The sequence below is a fragment of the Taudactylus pleione genome, unplaced genomic scaffold (assembly GCF_031769625.1).
Source record: "Taudactylus pleione unplaced genomic scaffold, aTauple2 ptg000046l, whole genome shotgun sequence".
Taxonomy (NCBI): domain Eukaryota; kingdom Metazoa; phylum Chordata; class Amphibia; order Anura; family Myobatrachidae; genus Taudactylus; species Taudactylus pleione.
Genome location: NW_028284448.1, coordinates 3,417,583 through 3,436,657, shown reverse-complemented (window position 1 = coordinate 3,436,657; position 19,075 = coordinate 3,417,583). Strand labels below are relative to the sequence as shown.

Here is a 19,075-nt window from a genome sequence, read left to right as displayed (position 1 = left end):
AACATCATTCCTAAAAAAAGAAGAGAGATCATTAGATCCCCTGTGCCAATTACTTTTATGTCGTAGAGAAAAAACCCTTGCCTGGTCAACAGTAAATGGTTGAGGAGATCTGTGGCGTGCCAACCATATTTATTGTGGTAATGCAATACACCATTGAAGGCAAACCTAGAACGAAGCGCCGGTGTACACACATTATATAATGGTCTTTGTGATACAACATAAGCAGGATATTGCTGAAAGAAGTCCCGGATTGGTTCTAGTACAAAGATCTGAAGATATCATTGGATAATTAAGTTTTGTTTTTGTTGCCAGGGACACTACTGTATGCATTTTTTTCAACACTGCATTTAAGTGCAACCAATAGACTGATTTCATTGTCAATTGTCTGACTGGTTATCTGGTTTAGTGCAAATTTTGCACACACATTCCAGGTTTTTAAATTAACGTTAGATAAAATTGTGTGAACAAGGTCACCAGTAGTTTGTGCCAACAGGTCTTCCAGCATTATCGGTGACATTATCAAGTGAGCAGCTCTGTGCCATAGCAATGGTACTGTATGCACATAACATATTTCCCTGTTTCTTTTTGGAGAAAAAACATAACATGCATATAAATTAAATTGGATCAGGATAAGAATGCGTTCTAAAAGGCTACTAAAAAATATACAGAGCAAAAGGAAATAGAGCTTTCCTATGGAAAAAAGAAAATAGTTTAAATTGTGGCAAGATAATTTTTAGATGATAATACTGCTTATAAATCTGCTGCTTATTCACCTATCAGATAAACTTATCATAAAAAGGGTTTAAAAACTGTTCAATGCTACTTTATATCAGTAACCTTATAAAAAAAATTTTTTTAATGCAGATACTTTTTTTTTTTAGTCAAATATGCCAGACTTTTTGATGACGGTTTAGTGAGTTTGCATTCTAACTTTAAGATTGTGGGGGAAAGAGTATAAATGGTTAAGGGAATTATATTGGCTGGATTAAATGTCATGGCTTGACATAAGATTTGTGGCTTGAGCAGGCATACTGAAAAAAATATAAGCCATAGATCAGACAGTCCTTAAGAAGTGATGTATTTATTTGTTGATATTCAGGGAATGTCAGCTATGAGTGATTAGTAATGCTGCTTATTTACATTAAAGAGGTTTAGTCATTGAGGCTGTGTATTTTGGATGTTTAGTATAATTCTATAATAAAATATTTATTACTGTGTATCAAATAAGCTACAGTATTTTGAAATACAGTAGGCCATCTCTATAATAAGTGTCATATCCTTTTTACCCAATGTTCCTTCTAGAGTACATTGTTCAATGTTGGGGTTACGTAACTATCTTTTCCACTTTCAAATCACCTGGCCTGTTTGTGCTAACATTTAGCAACATTTGTCATGTGTTCCTTCTGGTGCATTGATTGATGACTTGTCATAAGATTGCTATATAAGTACTCCATAAATTGTACAGAGTATGTATTACATTAACTGCATCATCACACACAAACATTTGGGTCACTGACGGCAAAATACAGAAAACGTATAACATTAGTGTTTTTGGAGCACAGATTAAATGGTAAACGCAATGGTTCTGCTGTGGAAGTGGAATAGTACTAAACTCATTATGCATTTATAAATAAATGTTTATTTCAGTTTGCAGACATCATCACTTGGATTATCATTAGATCTACAATACAAACTAGGAAATGTACGGACCATGTACTGCTGGCCATCCCCTTTTTAGCCTCTGCATTATTCCTCCATATGATATGGGGGAGATGTATGATCCGGCAATATGGGGAATTAGCGGTATCAGCGCACGTTATGTGCACTGATACTGCTTCACGGCCATGTATTAATGGGGGAGTTGGGTGGTAAATGACATGGGCGCTAAGCGCCCCAATCATTATCGGTGCTGCTGTCTACAAGATAGCGTGCCTATGTGCCACCCAATGTATGAACGGTCAGTGGCACTGATTATCAATTTTGATAGCTGCAGCTGTTGTTGCCCCACCACAGCAATGACACACTGCTGCGGCGGCTGCATGGGAGGCTCGCGATGCTTGCAAGGTCTTGCGCATGCCCAGTGGAGCCAGCCAGGAGGTGAGACAGTGCAGCACTAGGCTGATGCACTGTGGGCTCTGTCAGGTATCGCCAAAGGGGGTAGTTTTCACTCCAGCAGATGAGATGTTCTTACATCTTATAGGTACTGCCTCCTGCTTTCCCTTGGGAAAGAGGAGAAGCAGGAAGAGTTATAGTGGCACGATCCACATCTCCCCCATAGTTCCAGTTGACTGATATAGCTACTTTTCCATGTTCCATTATATGTACCACTCTTCTGGTACACTAGTGGCCTGTATGACTGGATTCCCAGACCCAAGCTTGAAGTACCAGTTTAATAATAATAATTGTATTTCGAAAAATGATTTCTGTGACATTGTGCTGCATCCAGCTGCTTCATTATAGTGCCTCAATCAATATATATTGCCACACAGATCTTCTATATGCAAAAAAAAAAAAAGAATGCATCATAATTGCCAGTATTTGGGACTTCTCCTCCGGGATATCTCGGAAGGAAGGCCTAATAGGCAATGAAATATCGGTGATTTCACATTAATTATTTTGAATTTGCCAGTTTCTAATTGCCTTTTTGCCTTCTATAGGATGTGGTTTCTTCATCATTTGGGCAGTCCTTTTCCGATGTGGTTTGGACATAATGATATGGAATACAACCTTTCTGGTTCTCAATTTAATGCATTTTATATACCTGGTGTACAAGAAAAGACCGGTGAGTACTACCCTTAAAACTATATGTATTATTACTGTGGTAATAGCAATAATCTGATAATAAACAAATAGTTCTCTATATTAAGGTCGATGACACTGTTATATATGCCGGTGTATCAGTATTTACACAACTGCCAGTCAGGTTTACTCTTGGTTAATCTCTAAAGGGACTCCAAAGATATTTTTTCCAAGCCCTTAATATGCAGCAGCTTCAATAGAAAGTTCCATATAAGTGTGGTTACAATCGTGTAAGGTTAACCGAAATGTTAATATTGTCTCTGCACATTAAAGTGGTATAGGGAGCCAGACTTTACAATATTTGTTTATTGTAATTTCTAGATATATATTTATACTTTTTATGTGATATTTGGATTTCCCTTGAGAGGACTTAAAATCAATCAAGCTCTCACTTTTACGCCTAACGACTCACTCTATTGCATGATATAAATGTTTCAGTAGATTTTGCTAGCCATATCCAGTGAAAATCCATGTGGGAGACCAGAATACCTGTAATATACTCTCCATGCTCATTTCATACATCTTCAAACAGAGGCACAACTAGAATTTTGTGGGCCCTATAGCAAAACTTTAAAGGAGCCCCCATGGCTTCTAGAGACACCTCTCTCTGCAGCGCTCCTCCAGAGCTTTTTATAATGTTTTATTATATATTCTATATAAACTAACCTGTCAATACATAATTCCTGCTTAGTTTGCTTACTTTGTCTACATATTTTAAGTAGGGCTGCCTTCCCTCCATTGTCTGAACCTTATCTGGATTTATACTTATTGCTGGCACCCAAGCGCAGGGGTAGGCAACCATTACCTACGAGTGTATCAGATACAAAGTAGTTAAATTCAATGTCCCAGTTCTACAGTTATCTTTCTAAATATCATGCATGGTCTGTCCTGAGATGCATGCGCCTGCCCCAGAGTTCCAGTGATAACCTCAGTCAAAAGTAATAGAAATATAGCAGCGCACTCAGGGAATGTTCAAATTATTGGACGTTTTTCACAGCTTCGGAGGGTTGCGACACACTGTTGTAGCCATATGAACTTATGGCTAAAGATTACATGAATAGGCAGATGTTTTAGGAAATGCAAGGGTTAATGTATAGATTATGTATGTATGTTTTAAATAGAGGTTTAAAATTTAATCTTTATAGAGGAATAGTTGTTAGGGGAAATGTGGACATTATATAAATGTATGTAATTATATTACAGTGATGTAAACATGTAAGTCTGAGGTATTAGCCAAGACAGTATAGAAAGTGCCAGAAATGGCATGAGCTCTGAGCAGTGGATACTTCGGTTAGGGAAGGGATGTTCATGACGTGGACTGGAACAGCAGGGGTCGCTCGGCACTAGGAGGTATATAAGGTGCTGCGCAAGTGCAGGAGTTAGTCTGCGGTTCCCCCATCAGAGCTCATGCTGGCAGACTCTCCGGCGCTGCATTAGGAGTGAGCGCTAGTAGCGGCAGCGGCCGGGAGCTCCAGCACTGAAGCCAAAGTGGGCAGTTACCTTGCTGTCTGCCAGGAGACTGAGCGGTGAGTTCCCGCTTTGCTCCGGCGGTGAGTGGCAGCAGGAAGCGGCTTCATCGGAAGGGGCATCCCCTGATCTGAGGTCACGCCCGCACAGAGAGAGAAGGAGGTGGGCCTTTGTATGATAAGCAGTAGCAGCAGGAGCTGGAGCCACGCTGACTGCATAAGAGCTACGGAGTGTAGCCAGAGCTCCAGCCCGCTGACATAAGCCAGCTGATACACTGCAATGGTTGCTTTTCAAGGCAGCCTTACAGTGACCCAGAGTGGTTGTGAGTACAATAAATCCCCACACCACACTTACAAGCATCACAGTCAAGCAGAGCAGACTGGCATTTACCAGCACATAAGCAGGAGAGATAAAGCTAAGGGAATTCCTCTCTTATCAGACAGGCACTAAGGGAATTAAGGGATATATTATTTTACGGATTACATCAGCAAAATACTAGAATAAGTAAAGAAAGTCAGGAGAAGGAAAAAGTAGTTTACAGCCTTCTGGTATTAGGAACTCAAAGTATCCATTCATATAATAATTGTTTACCTTACTATGTGCCAGAGAGGTTACAGTAGGAAAAGTGCATCGCTACGAAGGATACAATTTAGCAAGACTTACAAGTATACAGTGTGAATTCTTATCATAAGCTTAACTTGGAAGGAATTCAGTATAGGAGATTTGCAGTAACAAGGCACTGGCTTCTACACTCTCTAGAGACTTACTTGTATACCCCTATGTAAATTACAGAGTCAGAGAGGATTTTCAGCAAATGTATAAGCCCTAACAGGATGCACAAACTTGAATAAACCTGGGGTTCATACTATAATTTTATTCAATTGCCCAGGACATTTATTGGTCCTATCCTTTAGGCCTAAGACACTTTAGTCAAGGAGACAAGACTTGTTATAGACTCAATTTCTTATTTCTTCACTGGAATTGACTATTACATATCGTGACTGTGGATTGTAAATTCAGCGTGATATCTACTGTTATATATTTCATTATATCTACTGTTATATATTTTACTACAGTTATATTGTATTGTGGTACACTCAGTATATTTATGAACAACTTTGTGAAGCAAGGTATATGCTAAAATATATATGACTATAAAAAACTGTGTGTAGTACTTACCTTAAAGTATCGGAGGGACGTCCATTCCTGGAAGCTGTGGAGGAAGGAAAGAGACAGGTGTCGGTTTAAGTGTCTAATTGTCATATTGTAGGTACTGTGCAATTAATTTAATCCAAGCATAACATCTCGCTACACATTTACTGTTAGATAAATCCTATATGTATCAGGGCAAACCTAGGCTAGCCCTTATATAATAGCTTAGGTGGAGGCACATAATTAGGATAAATAGTGCATTTAGTAACCACACATAGTATTGGCGTGACCTCAGATTCCCCTTCCGATGATGCCGCTTCCTGCTGCCACTCACCACCAGAGCCAAGCTGGAACTCACCGCTCAGTCTCCTGACAGACAGTAAGGTAATAGCCTACTCTGGCTTCAGTGCAGGAGCTCCCGGCCACTGCTGCTACTAGTGCTCACTCCTAAGGCAGCGCCGGAGAGTGTGCCAGCATGAGCTCTGATGGGGTAACAGCAGACTAACTTCTGCACTTGTGTAGTGCCTTATATACCGCCTAGCGCTGCACGATGCCTGCTGTTCCAGGCCGCGGCACGAGCATCCCTTCCCTAACCTAACTATCCACTACTCAGAGCTCGTGCCATTTCTGGCACTTTCTATACTGTCTTATGCCGCTGCACTGGCTAATACCTCAGACTTGCATGTTTACATCACTGTAATAAAATTACATACATTTATATAATGTCCACATTTCCCCTAACAACTATTCCTCTATAAAGATTAAATTTTAAACCTCTATTTAAACATACATACATATTTAATCTATACATTAACCCTTGCATTTCCTAAACCATCTGCCTATTCATGTAATCTTTAGCCATAAATTCATATGGCTACACTGTGAAAATGAACAAATGGGCCACATGAAACAAAGGATAATAATCGTTGCTATTAGGAACTCCTGCTTACCTTTAATAATGATATTGATGGTAATACCAAAATATAAGAAGACTGTCAGGAGATGGAATGAGAACACTAACCAGCCTCTCCATCCCAAGCAGCAAGTTTCCAGAGCAGTATATTAAAAAGCAGCAGGCTAGCACAACTCATACTCATTGCTGGTTTCTGTGGTGCCAACGCTCCTTTCTCTATAGCTCTGCATTGTTGGCCTTTGCGGACAGAGGTGTCTTCAGCACACTAAGCAGGCACGGGCTGACCCTTCCTTGGAGCAAAGTGCAGCGCAGGTCCATAAGTGAGCTTGGTGCAGAGAGGAGGTGGTCACCCATAGCGCGCTTCAACTTCCTTGGCGTGATATAAGAAAGGTGCCATGGGAGGCAGGACCTGGAGGCAGTCCCCCATAGCCATGTTACAATGTTGCCTGTGGGAAGGCGGTCCTCTATAGCTGCATTCCAGCTTCCGCAACATGGCAGCTGGGTGCATGGGGAGCTGGCCCCCTGAGATGGTGCAACCACATAGTAACCGTACCCTTTGCACCCATGGTTGTTATGCCTACAAATTGTTGCTATAGATAAGTTGCTACGAAGTCCAAGCATCTCTCAATTAAGGATATGAGGAGTCTCTGGACATAATTGATTTAATATAAGCTTGTTTTAAATTTATATGACATACAGTATGTTTTGGTGTGATGTGCCACAGCTGTCTAAATTATATCAAGCCCTCTACCAAATAATAAGAATTGATAAATGCACAATCAGTGCTGTTTTCATCTGCTATGGTCACTGGTCAATAATAAATGCTCCATATCCCCTTCTAAAAAAATTAGTAGCTTACAGATCTGGCAAACAATCTGGTATCTACCATAAAATGTTTGAACCACTACATGTGCCTCCTGACTTATTTAACAGACTCACAGGCCAGTTTTGTAATATTCAGACTTTACAAAAGGGCCTGACATATGCTGTCGAAGACAAGACATCTGTTGATGATCGCTTAAGTATACTGCTCAAAGGAAAGTAAGTGGTTTATGTTAATCATGTATAGCCTTCAGTCTTATATTTGTACAATTGGATACGATATTGCTCATTATCATGATGTAATAATACTGCTCCTAATGTATGACGTACTGCTTATGTGAAATAGGGTAATTATTGGTATGGATAAGAAGATCTACTTGTGGAACTTGAAATTTCATGTTAAGAAACCAAGGGCGAGATGTAATACGGTCCAAGTTATCCTAGTGAGACAATCTCTGACCTTCCACACATTTAAAGGTCTGAGTTTGTCTTACAACTCAGCAAATGTAATAGCCTGCAAACTTGTGAGTTCCAGGCTATTACATTATGTAAGTCCAGTGAGTTTTCCCCTATGTAAACTCTGACCTTTTAATGCAACTAGCATTAAAGAGTCCGAGTTATATAGAAGCCTCCACAGATAAGTGAGATTCGTGAAGGCTTCTTTGTGTAACAAAAAAGTAAACAGTAAAAACTCACACGCATAACCAGCCCCAGGCTCTGTTGAGCCTGTCCTGGTTCTTAAAATACAGGGGAAAAATGCGTTAGGATCCTCTGTATTTTAAGAATCAGCACCAAGCTGTATTAAGCCTATCCTGGTTCTTAAAATACAGGGGAAAAATCTGTAGGGTTCCCCTTTCTATGAACCAGCACAGGGCTCTGTTGAGCAGGTTCTGGTTGTGGAAATACAGGGGACAAAATGAGTAGGGGTCCCCTGTATTTTTCATAACCAGCACCAGACTCTTTCTAGCGGGGGTGTAATACCACATGGGGGCATGGGGGCACTAGAGGCTCTTCTTGTAATCTGTGTGAAATATTTAATTTCCTTTCTTTCCATTGCAGATAAAAATAGAAAAAGATCTAAAAGGTATCTACCATAAAATGTTTGAACCACTACATGTGCCTCCTGACTTATTTAACAGACTCACAGGCCAGTTTTGTAATATTCAGACTTTACAAAAGGGCCTGACATATGCTGTCGAAGACAAGACATCTGTTGATGATCGCTTAAGTATACTGCTCAAAGGAAAGTAAGTGGTTTATGTTAATCATGTATAGCCTACAGTCTTATATTTGTACAATTGGATACGATATTGCTCATTATCATGATGTAATAATACTGCTCCTAATGTATGACGTACTGCTTATGTGAAATAGGGTAATTATTGGTATGGATAAGAAGATCTACTTGTGGAACTTGAAATTTCATGTTAAGAAACCAAGGGCGAGATGTAATACGGTCCAAGTTATCCTAGTGAGACAATCTCTGACCTTCCACACATTTAAAGGTCTGAGTTTGTCTTACAACTCAGCAAATGTAATAGCCTGCAAACTTGTGAGTTCCAGGCTATTACATTATGTAAGTCCGGTGAGTTTTCCCCTATGTAAACTCTGACCTTTTAATGCAACTAGCATTAAAGAGTCCGAGTTATGTAGAAGCCTCCACAGATAAGTGAGATTCGTGAAGGCTTCTTTGTGTAACAAAAAAGTAAACAGTAAAAACTCACACGCATAACCAGCCCCAGGCTCTGTTGAGCCTGTCCTGGTTCTTAAAATACAGGGGAAAAATGCGTTAGGATCCTCTGTATTTTAAGAATCAGCACCAAGCTGTATTAAGCCTATCCTGGTTCTTAAAATACAGGGGAAAAATCTGTAGGGTTCCCCTTTCTATGAACCAGCACAGGGCTCTGTTGAGCAGGTTCTGGTTGTGGAAATACAGGGGACAAAATGAGTAGGGGTCCCCTGTATTTTTCATAACTAGCACCAGACTCTTTCTAGCGGGGGTGTAATACCACATACTAGGAACCCCTTCTCCAGAGTACCCCAGGCCTGGGCTGATAGGCAGAGGCTATACCCGACACCCCAGGCTGGTGGGTGCCGGGTTGATTGTGTAAATGTGTGTGTAAAAAAAAAAAATAGAATTAATAATATTGTCTCTTACTGGAGAAATAGACGCCCCAGCAATCCTCCCCTGCATGCTGGTACTTGGAGAACCAGAAGTACCAGCATGTGGGACACTAAGGGCCTTCTGGTACCTCTAGTTCACCTGCAAAATAAATATTAAAATAACCACAAGAGACACACCGTGACAGTAAAATTTTATAAAAGCATATATTCACACTCACATTCACGCATATTCACCTAGAATCCCTGTAGTCGTTCATGTCCACTTGTCCAGTAAATTCCACGGCGCCTGTAAATAATAATAAAAAAAAAAATCTATACTCTCCTATTCCTAGTGTGGATCATGTCCTCTTCGTTCCAAGTAAGCATCCAAGGGGTTAAAAACAAAAAACGAGCACGCAAAACCAGGTCAGACAGGAAGAAGGGGACCAGGACCCGAGTGACTCCCGTCATTACAGGAGCTGCCAGCCAATCAGCGGGTGCTTCCATAGGTGCTTGTTGTTCTTGTGGGGGAGGGGGGATGCACATCATTTTTAAACACACAGAAACATGCACTTATCTGTGCATCTTTCTGAGTTACTCAGACCTGCTCAGGCTAGACTCGCTAGCCTGAAGCAGGTCTGTTTTTTCCCAAGTTTTCAGGCAGTGATAGTTAAACACTCGCACTGTATTACATTGCCCGACTTGTATGCGCACAATGGCAAACATCTGGATCCTAGTTTTTCCATTGTGAGTTGCGGAGGTGTGAGAAACATGCAAGTTAGGGTGAGTTCTGAAAATGCGCCATTGCAAACACTTTGCGCCCAAAGGGTTATCTCACCAGTCAGGAACAGAAGAAATGAAGATTATGGCTCAGTTAAAAGATATGGCTCGGTTCAGCACAGTTGTGCCAATGGAATTTAGATTGAGTGGGTCATATGTGGAGTCTCTTGAGTGTAATGTACAAACAGTACAACAATTTAACCTGCATTTCAGAATGTTTCATGCACTTGGATATTTTATAGGCTGTAGCGTATAAAAGGTCGCATTGTGCAATGGAGAGTGTTCTATGTGAAGGCCCCCATACATCAGCAATCTGAAAACCATAATTGAACAATTTGAAGATTTATTGCCCGATCTTAGGATTTAATTTGTCTCTTTATGCTTGCAGCACTACAAGTCTAAGCAGGTAGCACCTCACATTGTGCTTAGGGTGTGCAATCTAGGGCCCCTCCCCCTATAGATTTCCCAGTCTAGCAATCTGCGCCCATACATTACAGATCTTTTTAAATAAGATTTTGGTCCGGCGCGCTCTTAAACAGGAAGCTAATCAGAGGGTGAAAATCATGTTTTAATTAAGATGTAGCTAAATTCCTAATGCCGCCTCAAATGCCTGTGGCTTTCCCTTTGCCACTGTGGACTCAAGTGATAAATATAATGCGTGTAAGGCGCAAATAGGAATGAATGTATTTTTATTAAATCAAGAAAATAAATATAAAGTATAAAATTTATATTGAAAAGGATATGTTCAACAAATGGGATACTAGATATGCTAATAAATTGGAAAAAAATGGACTGCTGTCATACCAGGTACCTTAATACATGACAATATTGATCAACTTTATAAATTGCATTAAAATAATTTTGACAAACAATGCATACATTGATAAAACAATACAGTTGTTATGCAGGCTGTGAGCCAATTGTGTTATAATTCCAGTGAAATAGATTCTGCAAAATGTCCTTCAACGTAACAGGTAATATAGTCTTTTGAATAAGTGGATGTTTGGATGGTGGGTTGTAAACTGAGGAGAATAAGGTGATGTGTAACTTCAGTCTTTACCTCATTCTCCCTCTGGGTAGGTGAGGTGTATAACTTGCAGAAAGTCTAAATGAGTGTGGGTCGGTGCGCAAACCTCCTACCTCCGTGTCACACTAGGCCTGGGCTGATAGGCTGCCCAGGCAGTCTGTTAGTTGTGATGTTGCCTCCGTCAGGCTGCTTCCCGGGTCCTGATGGTAATGTTGGAGACCCGTCCTCGGTGGGTCCCGTGACGGCAGCCGGATCGTTGTTCTCTTCAGTTGCTGGGTATAAGGGATCCCTTCTTCCGGGTAGCGTTCCGTGCAGGGGGCGATTTGCAGATCGATTGCAGCAAACAAAGATCTGCCAATCTTGAAAGGCCCATCATTTTACTGGTAACGGTCTGCAAATCTACTGATCCTCTCTATACACTAGCAATATATAGCCCCAATCCATCTGTGAAATACAACATGTTGGACAATCTGATTTAACAATTCCAATAACTTTTTGGTTGCAATCTGTGAAGCCCATACATTGCAGATTTTTTATGTACAATCATCTGCAAATTGTAGAATTGCCACAATCGATTGCTGATGTATGGGGGCCTTAAGTCCGCTTCCTTTTGAACGTGGGTAAAGGGTGTGTTGGTAACCAAGGTCAAAAGTGAGAAGTTGTCGATACTTAAACATTATACTACCTTTTACCTGTGCCAGAATGTTAGAGTTAGAGTGAAATGCTCATGTTATTTAAATCTTTTTCTGAGACAATCTTTTTGTAATAAAAAATGTGTCTGTGCTTCCGTTTTTAAAAGCCAATAATTCACTACTGTGTAATGGTTTTATAGAGCTGCTTTTGAACAGCCAATCCAAATAACCACTTAAAGTTCTGTTCTTTTACTACTTCCAGTTTATCAATACCCTACAACTGGGAACTGCAGTCTGTGCAATAAACATGTTTCTTGTTTTTACAAACTCTCAGGATGAAGGTTTCCTATAGAGGCCATTTTCTGCATAACATTTATCCCAATGCTTATATTGATTCTCCTGAATTCAGATCAACTGAAATGGACAAAGGTGAAAAATTTCAGGTAATTTTTTTACATTGTGTGTGTTCTGATGACTTAAACCACAGGTTCTGAAACTCTGTTCTCAGGTCTCCTCACAAAATTACAGGTGAGATAATTAACTTTTCAAATGTGTCCGTGAGTAATGAATACACCTGTACACCTGCTGGGTGACCTGGAAAACGTGACCTGTGTGGGGCCCTGAGGACCACTGATTTAAACCATTAGACCAGTGGTTCCCAAACTGTGTGCCGTGGCACCCTGGGCTGCCTCAGGACACTTGCAGGGGTGCCTTAGGATAGTGGTCTAGCACCAAATCAAATTATTTTCTGGTCAATGTAATGTAAATATGTGGACAAACAGAAGCGCAAACCTGTCCACCACCACATAACTGAACCTAAGGATGACAGGTAAGCACATTTTACTTCACTTTACTACTTCACTACATTTTTACTGAATTTCTCAATAACAAACTTTTGGCTTATGGGTGCCGTGAAAACAATGCTGATGCACTAGGGCGCCGTGATTCAAAAAAGTTTGGGAACCACTACATTAGACAATGGGATTCAACGTTTTATTTTCTGATCTATCACCTATCGTTAGTACATTTAAAACTGTAAAATGAGAAACCACTTTATATTTCTACTTCAGGGTCCATAGGGTATCCACAGGATACCTTGGGGTATAGGTGATGAAGTCAGGCACGGACACCACAGAGTTAAATTTTCAGCCTCCCAGGATGCACCAGGGTCTCTCTCCTATACCCCACCTCCAAGCCAAGGCCAATTTTGTGGGTGTCCTGCCAGAGGTCAGATCACATTCACAGAGGGGGCTGTAATAGCCCCAGAAGATTTCTTCAGAGTGCAGCTGTGGCTGCACAAGATGAGCCTTACAGCATGGACAGTCAGTACTGACGTCCATGCTGTCGCTCCTACACCCCACCGGTACCAGAATGCCGGTACCGATCCGGGGATGCTGGTAGGTAGCTGGGGTCACAGCTAGTGGTGACCCCGGCTACCTGGACTGTGGCCGGATGTACGGGGGACAAGGTAAGTGGCGGGGTCCCGCGGTGGGCACCCGCCGGTAACACAGTCCTTTTTGGTCCCCAGGCAGGGGGCTCCCCGGGGACCGGCTGCGCGTGGGGCCAGGTACTGATCCTGCGCCTTCCACTAGACCACCAGGGACAGCGGACCGCAGCATGGGCGGTACAGCGCGGCGTCCAAGGGGTTAATAGCAGGCCAGGGGAGAATGCCTTCCCTGTCTCACAGCCGGCTTCTGCCCCGCTGCACAGTGCCATTCCACAGCGGTCTGAGTGGGCTGTGTCAGCGCTCCTCCCCCGGGCTCACCTCCTCTCTGCTCCTCGGTGGCCATTTTCTCCCTGCATGTGCTGGGGATGGCAAACGCTGCTGGAAGCTGATACAGGTGCCATTGCGGTCCGGGTTCCCCGCATACCTCTCCTTCAATTAAGGTCAGTGTATGCAGCACTGTTTCCTACCAGGCTCTGGTCTGTGTAGTTGATTGCAGTGCTTGTAATGCAGGATGTTATCTTTGCATTGTATGTGACTTAAATGCTAGCGCTGTTTGCCTGTACTTTCATTTCTGACTGTCAGCCATTTTCCTATCCCTGTTCTTCTTCTGCTACAGCCCTTGCGGTGCGGTGTTGCAGGGTGTTTATTACCTCACAGTAAACGTGGTTTCTCTGTGTGGGAAGTCACATACGCTCCGTTCACACTCCTCATGTCGGAAAGTGAACGAGGATATCCTCTTCCAGCTATAATGTACTGATAGAATGTGCAGTTAGCGGAGGGATATGTAGACGCTGAGGGTTTATGGAGGGCATGTTTTATTATATACCATGCCCCATTTCTGTTACCGCCCTCGGCTGGCTAAGATGCTTACAGCCCTTGTGGGCAACGCTCCCTGTGTTTCCCCATAGGGGTTATCGAAACGAGTGGTGGTTTCATCACATGCAGGGGTCCCTGGGCAGTTGATGGTACCCCAGTGTATCCTTTTTTTTTTTGTCCCCCCAGGTCTTGCAGGACCTGATGGACGTTTTACAGGGGGAGTCACCATTTCGGCCTTCTAAACGGCCTTTCGGGTCTCAGACAGCTAAGGATAATAAGGATATGACGTCTGATGACTGTGACATTATTGACTTTTTCAGACACGAGCCCCTTAGTGCAGAGGAGGTGTAGTCTGGTTCTAAAGTCTATATAACTTGCCTTATACGGGCAGTCCGTGCGGCTTTGGTTATTACATATCCCCCGTGGCTAAATCCAAATATGCCTTCTTTAAGGATAAGGGTGTTGCCACTGTAATTCCTCTATCTGGTCAGGTGGATCATTTAGAGGAGGTGTGGAAAATCCGGGTGAGCGGTTCCAGCCTCAAAAACGATTGACCTTTTGCATACCCCTTTGCGGATAATTACTTTTTCGAATGGGAGTTACCTTTACGGGTAGATTCTCATGTTACATGCCTAGTGAGGAGTGCTACGTTGCCCATGCCCTCCAGGTCCTCCTTGAAGCAGGTTACAGATTACAAGGTGCAAATATATCTAAAATCCAATTATTCCCTTCCTGGAGGGGCGTCCAGGCCGGCTATGGCCGTGTGCTGGGGGCCAGAGCCATGGAGCGCTGAGTAGGTAACTGGATCTCTGCACACTGACCCTCCAGCAGAGCAGGTGGATAGTGGTAAATTCTAAGAGACTTAGCCACGTTCATAATGAGACAGTCTTACATATAGCCTGCTCCTTTCCAGAATCTTCTCGGCAGCAGTAGTGGCTCGGTAGCAGTAGCGGCTCGCCGCTCCCTGTGGTTGCGCTCTTGGAAAGCGGACGCAGATTCCTTTTGGAATGCTTTGCCTTTATGGGGCAGGTCCTGTTTGGCCCCCATCTGGACACAATTGTGGCCCCGCAGGCAGCAGCTACGTCTGCGTGTCTGCCATCGGCTACAGTCCCATCGGGGTCTGGGACTTCGTCTTTTCGGCCCTGTGAGACCAGAGTAAGTCTAAAATACAGCTTTCCAAGACAGTCAGTAGCCAGGAAATCTGCTCAGCCATAAGAACAGGCTTGGAGTACAAGACGACCTACTCCCAAGTTGGACTGTAAGCCTTCAGCCTCACAGGACGGGCCTCCTCTCGGGGGACCCCAGAGTTTGAGGCCGGCTTCTCCAGTTCGCCCAGTGCTGGTGTCTGACCACCACGGACACTGGGGTAAGAGAAGTATTTTCTTGAAGGTATGTCCTCTCCTCCCCCGGTAAAGGCCTCCCAGACGGTTTTTCGTTACAGGTCTTCTGTCAATTCAAGACAAAGCCCTGTAATTTTTGACAGTGTTACACTCTATGCTCCAGGCAGGAGTTATAGTACCTATTCCGTTGCCCCAAAGGGGAACGGGGTATTACTCCATCCTCTTTCTGGTACAGAAACCCAATGGGTCTTACCAGGACATCCTCAACCTCGAATCCTTCAACAAATTCTTAAGGGTTCCTTGGTTCAGGAGGGGGACCCTGCATTCCATCATTCAATGGAGCCTGGGAATTTTGTGGTGTCGTTGGATATATTCAGGGTGACTACCTGAATATCCCTATTTTCTTAGCACACCAGTGTTTTCCTCAGGTTTGCAGTGGTCGATAAGTATTTCCAGTTTCTGGCCTCTGCGCATCACGGTTTACCAGGGTCATGGCAGTTATGGCAGCCCACCTGCGGATGCAGGGGGTCCGCTTGTTACCCTATCCGGGTGACCTCCTGTTGTTACCAGGGTCTCCAGAGATACTTCAGTGCCATCTGCAACGGACAATATCTGTGTTGCTACGTTACGGCTGACTGATAAACTGGAAATGGTCCTCTCTGATTCTTCACAGAGGATGCTCCATATCCCAACATCTGAGGATCTTTGTGATTGAGGAAAAGAACTCTGCATTACAGGCAAAGGTACGCAGTTGCCTGCAGAGTCGCCGAGTGTCTATTCACTCGGCAATGTGGTTCCTGGGTTCCAGGGTGTCACTGTTCAACATGGTGGAGAGTACCCCATTTCACTCTAAACCTCTAGGAATAATTGATCCTCTCCGGATGGGATGGGTTGCCCCATAAGTCAATAGTGCTTTCCCCGGAGGTTTGTCTCTCTCTGGCCTGGTGGCTGCGGAAAGCTCACTTAAACAAGGGGCACCCCCTTTGGGATTGCAGACAGGATCCTTCTGACGACGAACGCCAGTATCCGTGGCTAGGAAGCAGTGACGGGTCCACACTTGTTCCAGGGCAGGTGGACAGCAGCAGATTATGTGCTTCCCATAAACATTTGAAAGCTCTGAGCAGTATTCAAGGTTCTCCAGCATGCAGGACAGGTCCTCCACAGAAATACCGTGCAGGTACAGTCTGACAACGCCATCATGATGGCTTATGTAGACCACCTAGGAGGTTCCCGAAGTCAGGCGACACTAACAGTGGTGTCCCGAATTCTGGCTTGGGTGGAAGGCTATATCCCTGCCATCATCGGCAGTGTTCATTCAGGAATCCTCAGATGGAAAGCAGGCTTTCTTAGCCGTCAAGACGTGCATTCAGGGAAATGTCCGCTTCATCAGGAGGTGTTCAATCTTCTGGTGAACAAGTGGAGCCTTTCAGAGATGAGACTCTTCTGGTAGACGTATGTAGGTCCAGTGGACCTTCCAAGTTGTGTATCTCGTCCCTCCATTATCCCTTCTTCCTCCAGTAATAGCAAGAAGAAGGCACGCTCCTGCTGATAAGCTCCAGCGTGGGCCAAACGGCACTATTACTCAGATCTTCGGAGCCTCTCAGTTAACACTCCAAAGCTGTTGCCTCTACGCCCGGACCTGTTGTCTCAGGATCCTGGCTGATACCCAGACCTGGGTTGTCTGTCCTTGACGGTGTGGCGGTGGAGACTGCCCTCTTAAGGACTAGGGGTTTTCCAGCTCTATAGTTAACAGGGGCTCTGCCCATGCTAAGAGCTCGGAAGCTTTTATCTGCAAGAATTTACCATCAGGTATGGCATACTTTCTTTCAGTTGTGTCGCCCTAGAGGCTATGCTCCTCAGGTATTCCGGATATCCAGAGTGTTGGCTTTCCTACAGGTGGGCTTAGATAACGGTCTTCGCCTTGCTTACCTGAGGGTGCAGGTTTCTGCCCTTTTGGTATGGTTTCATCGTAGGATTGCTACTCTTCCTGAGGTCCGCATCTTTGTGCAAGGTGTACGCTATATTCAGCATACCTTTGTTCCACCGGTGGCTCCTTGGGATTTGGCTGTGGTCCTTAGGGCTCTCCGAGGACCGTCATTTGATCCACTGGGCTCAGTGGATTTCAAATGACTTACGGCTAGGACTGTATTCCTTCTGGCCATTGATTTGGCCAGTAGGGTCGCAGAATGGGTGGCTCTGTCATGTAGACCTCCCCTTTTCTCATCTTTCCTAGGAACAGGGCAGTGCTTCGCACTTGCCCTGGTTTTTTACCTATGGTGGTGTCTAGTTTCCACATCAGTGAGGAAATTATAGCACCGGCCCTTACTTTGCCAGACCTGTCTGCTGGTGAGGCCTCCTTGGATGTGGTACGGGCTCTACGAATTTAAGTTGACCGTACCAGTCCATTTAGGAAATCAGACTCTCGGTTTTGTCCTTTCTGGTTTCCATAAAAAGGGTTGGCCTGCCACTACGCTAACTTTGGTAGGATGGATTCACAGGTCTTCCTGTTCCATCCTCTATTAAAGCTCTTCCACTAGGTCTGTGGGTCCTTCGTGGGCAGCTCGACGTGGCGCCTCAGCGGTGATTGGCAGCCACGTGGTCATCTGTCTATATTTTTGTAAGGTATTATGCTTTTGATACCTTCGCCTCTCAGGATGCTTCCTTCGGGCAGCGGATTATCCTTACAGCACAGGAGCGTCCCCACCCTTAAAGGATACTGCTTTGGGACATCCCCAAGGTATCCTGTGGATACCCTATGGACCCTGAAGTAGAAAATATGAGATATGGTAAGAACTTACCCTTATTATCTCTATTTCTACGAAGTCCATAGGGTTCCACAGGACTCCCGCCCTGTCGCACCTGTACTGCAAATGGGCTTTGATCTGGTCACCGGTTTCTTCATCTCCTTCTGGTGAGAATGTGATTCTTGTGTGTTCCAGACTTTCTTCTCTCTCTTTGTTCTCATCCTCCGGCCTATGGCTTGTTACGAAACTGAATTGCCTTGGCTTGGGGGTGGGGTATAGGAGAGGGACCCTGATGCATCCTGGGAGGCTGAAAATGTAACTCTGTGGTGTCCGTGCCTGACGTCATCACCTATACCCCAAGGTATCCTGTGGAACCCTATGGACTTCGTTGAAATAGAGATAACAAGGGTAAGTTCTTACCATATCTCATATTTTGTCACCATAGGTCCTATAGCTTCTGATTGACCATCAGGTAAAGGTTGGGTATCTAGTGGCTTAAATTAAACAATGAGGAAGGTGAATGATGTGCACTTTGACACCAAAATATCATCTTTTCTGAGGTGGAGAAATGTACCGAGCTGGTTTCCTTTCTGGAGTTTTTAAACACTTACTTTCCCTAAATATTTGTACCCAAATGTTTAATAAACACATTGTGAAATCAGGGTTATTACCTTTAACCGGGGTTTTCCTTTGTATTTTTTAGGTTACTATCACAGCAGATGATAACTGTGTGCTTCTCTGCTGGTCTAGAGAAAGACTAACCTATTTCCTGGAGTCTGAGGCATTTCTTTATGAGATATTTAAATATTTAATTGGTAAAGACATTACAAATAAGTTGTACTCCTTGAATGATCCAACACTAAGTGACAAGGTAAGAGCAATGGACTGAAAATAATTATTGTTCTGGTAGATTCTTCATCAAAGCTTTCCTGCTCTCATCCTATAGATGTGTCCACATACATCTATCCTCCATGCGCTCCGTGTGCCTCGGTAGCACCGAGCGTCTTTTGTGCAACTTTTTACCTTCAAATGC

The 19,075-nt window shown here is 43.6% G+C and overlaps 1 protein-coding gene across 2 annotated transcripts in view; it reads left to right on the top strand.

Annotated features, from left to right (window-relative positions):
* The window catches only part of POPDC1 (popeye domain cAMP effector 1), a 160,071-nt gene that overhangs the window by 76,494 nt on the left and 64,502 nt on the right, over window positions 1–19,075 (top strand). For both annotated transcript variants that reach the window (XM_088460436.1, XM_088460438.1), the window contains exons 4-7: window positions 2,658–2,782; window positions 8,213–8,400; window positions 12,030–12,138; window positions 18,746–18,913. In XM_088460436.1, coding sequence (XP_088316562.1) covers window positions 2,658–2,782; window positions 8,213–8,400; window positions 12,030–12,138; window positions 18,746–18,913 — 590 coding nt within the window. The remainder of the gene's footprint in view (window positions 1–2,657; window positions 2,783–8,212; window positions 8,401–12,029; window positions 12,139–18,745; window positions 18,914–19,075) is intronic.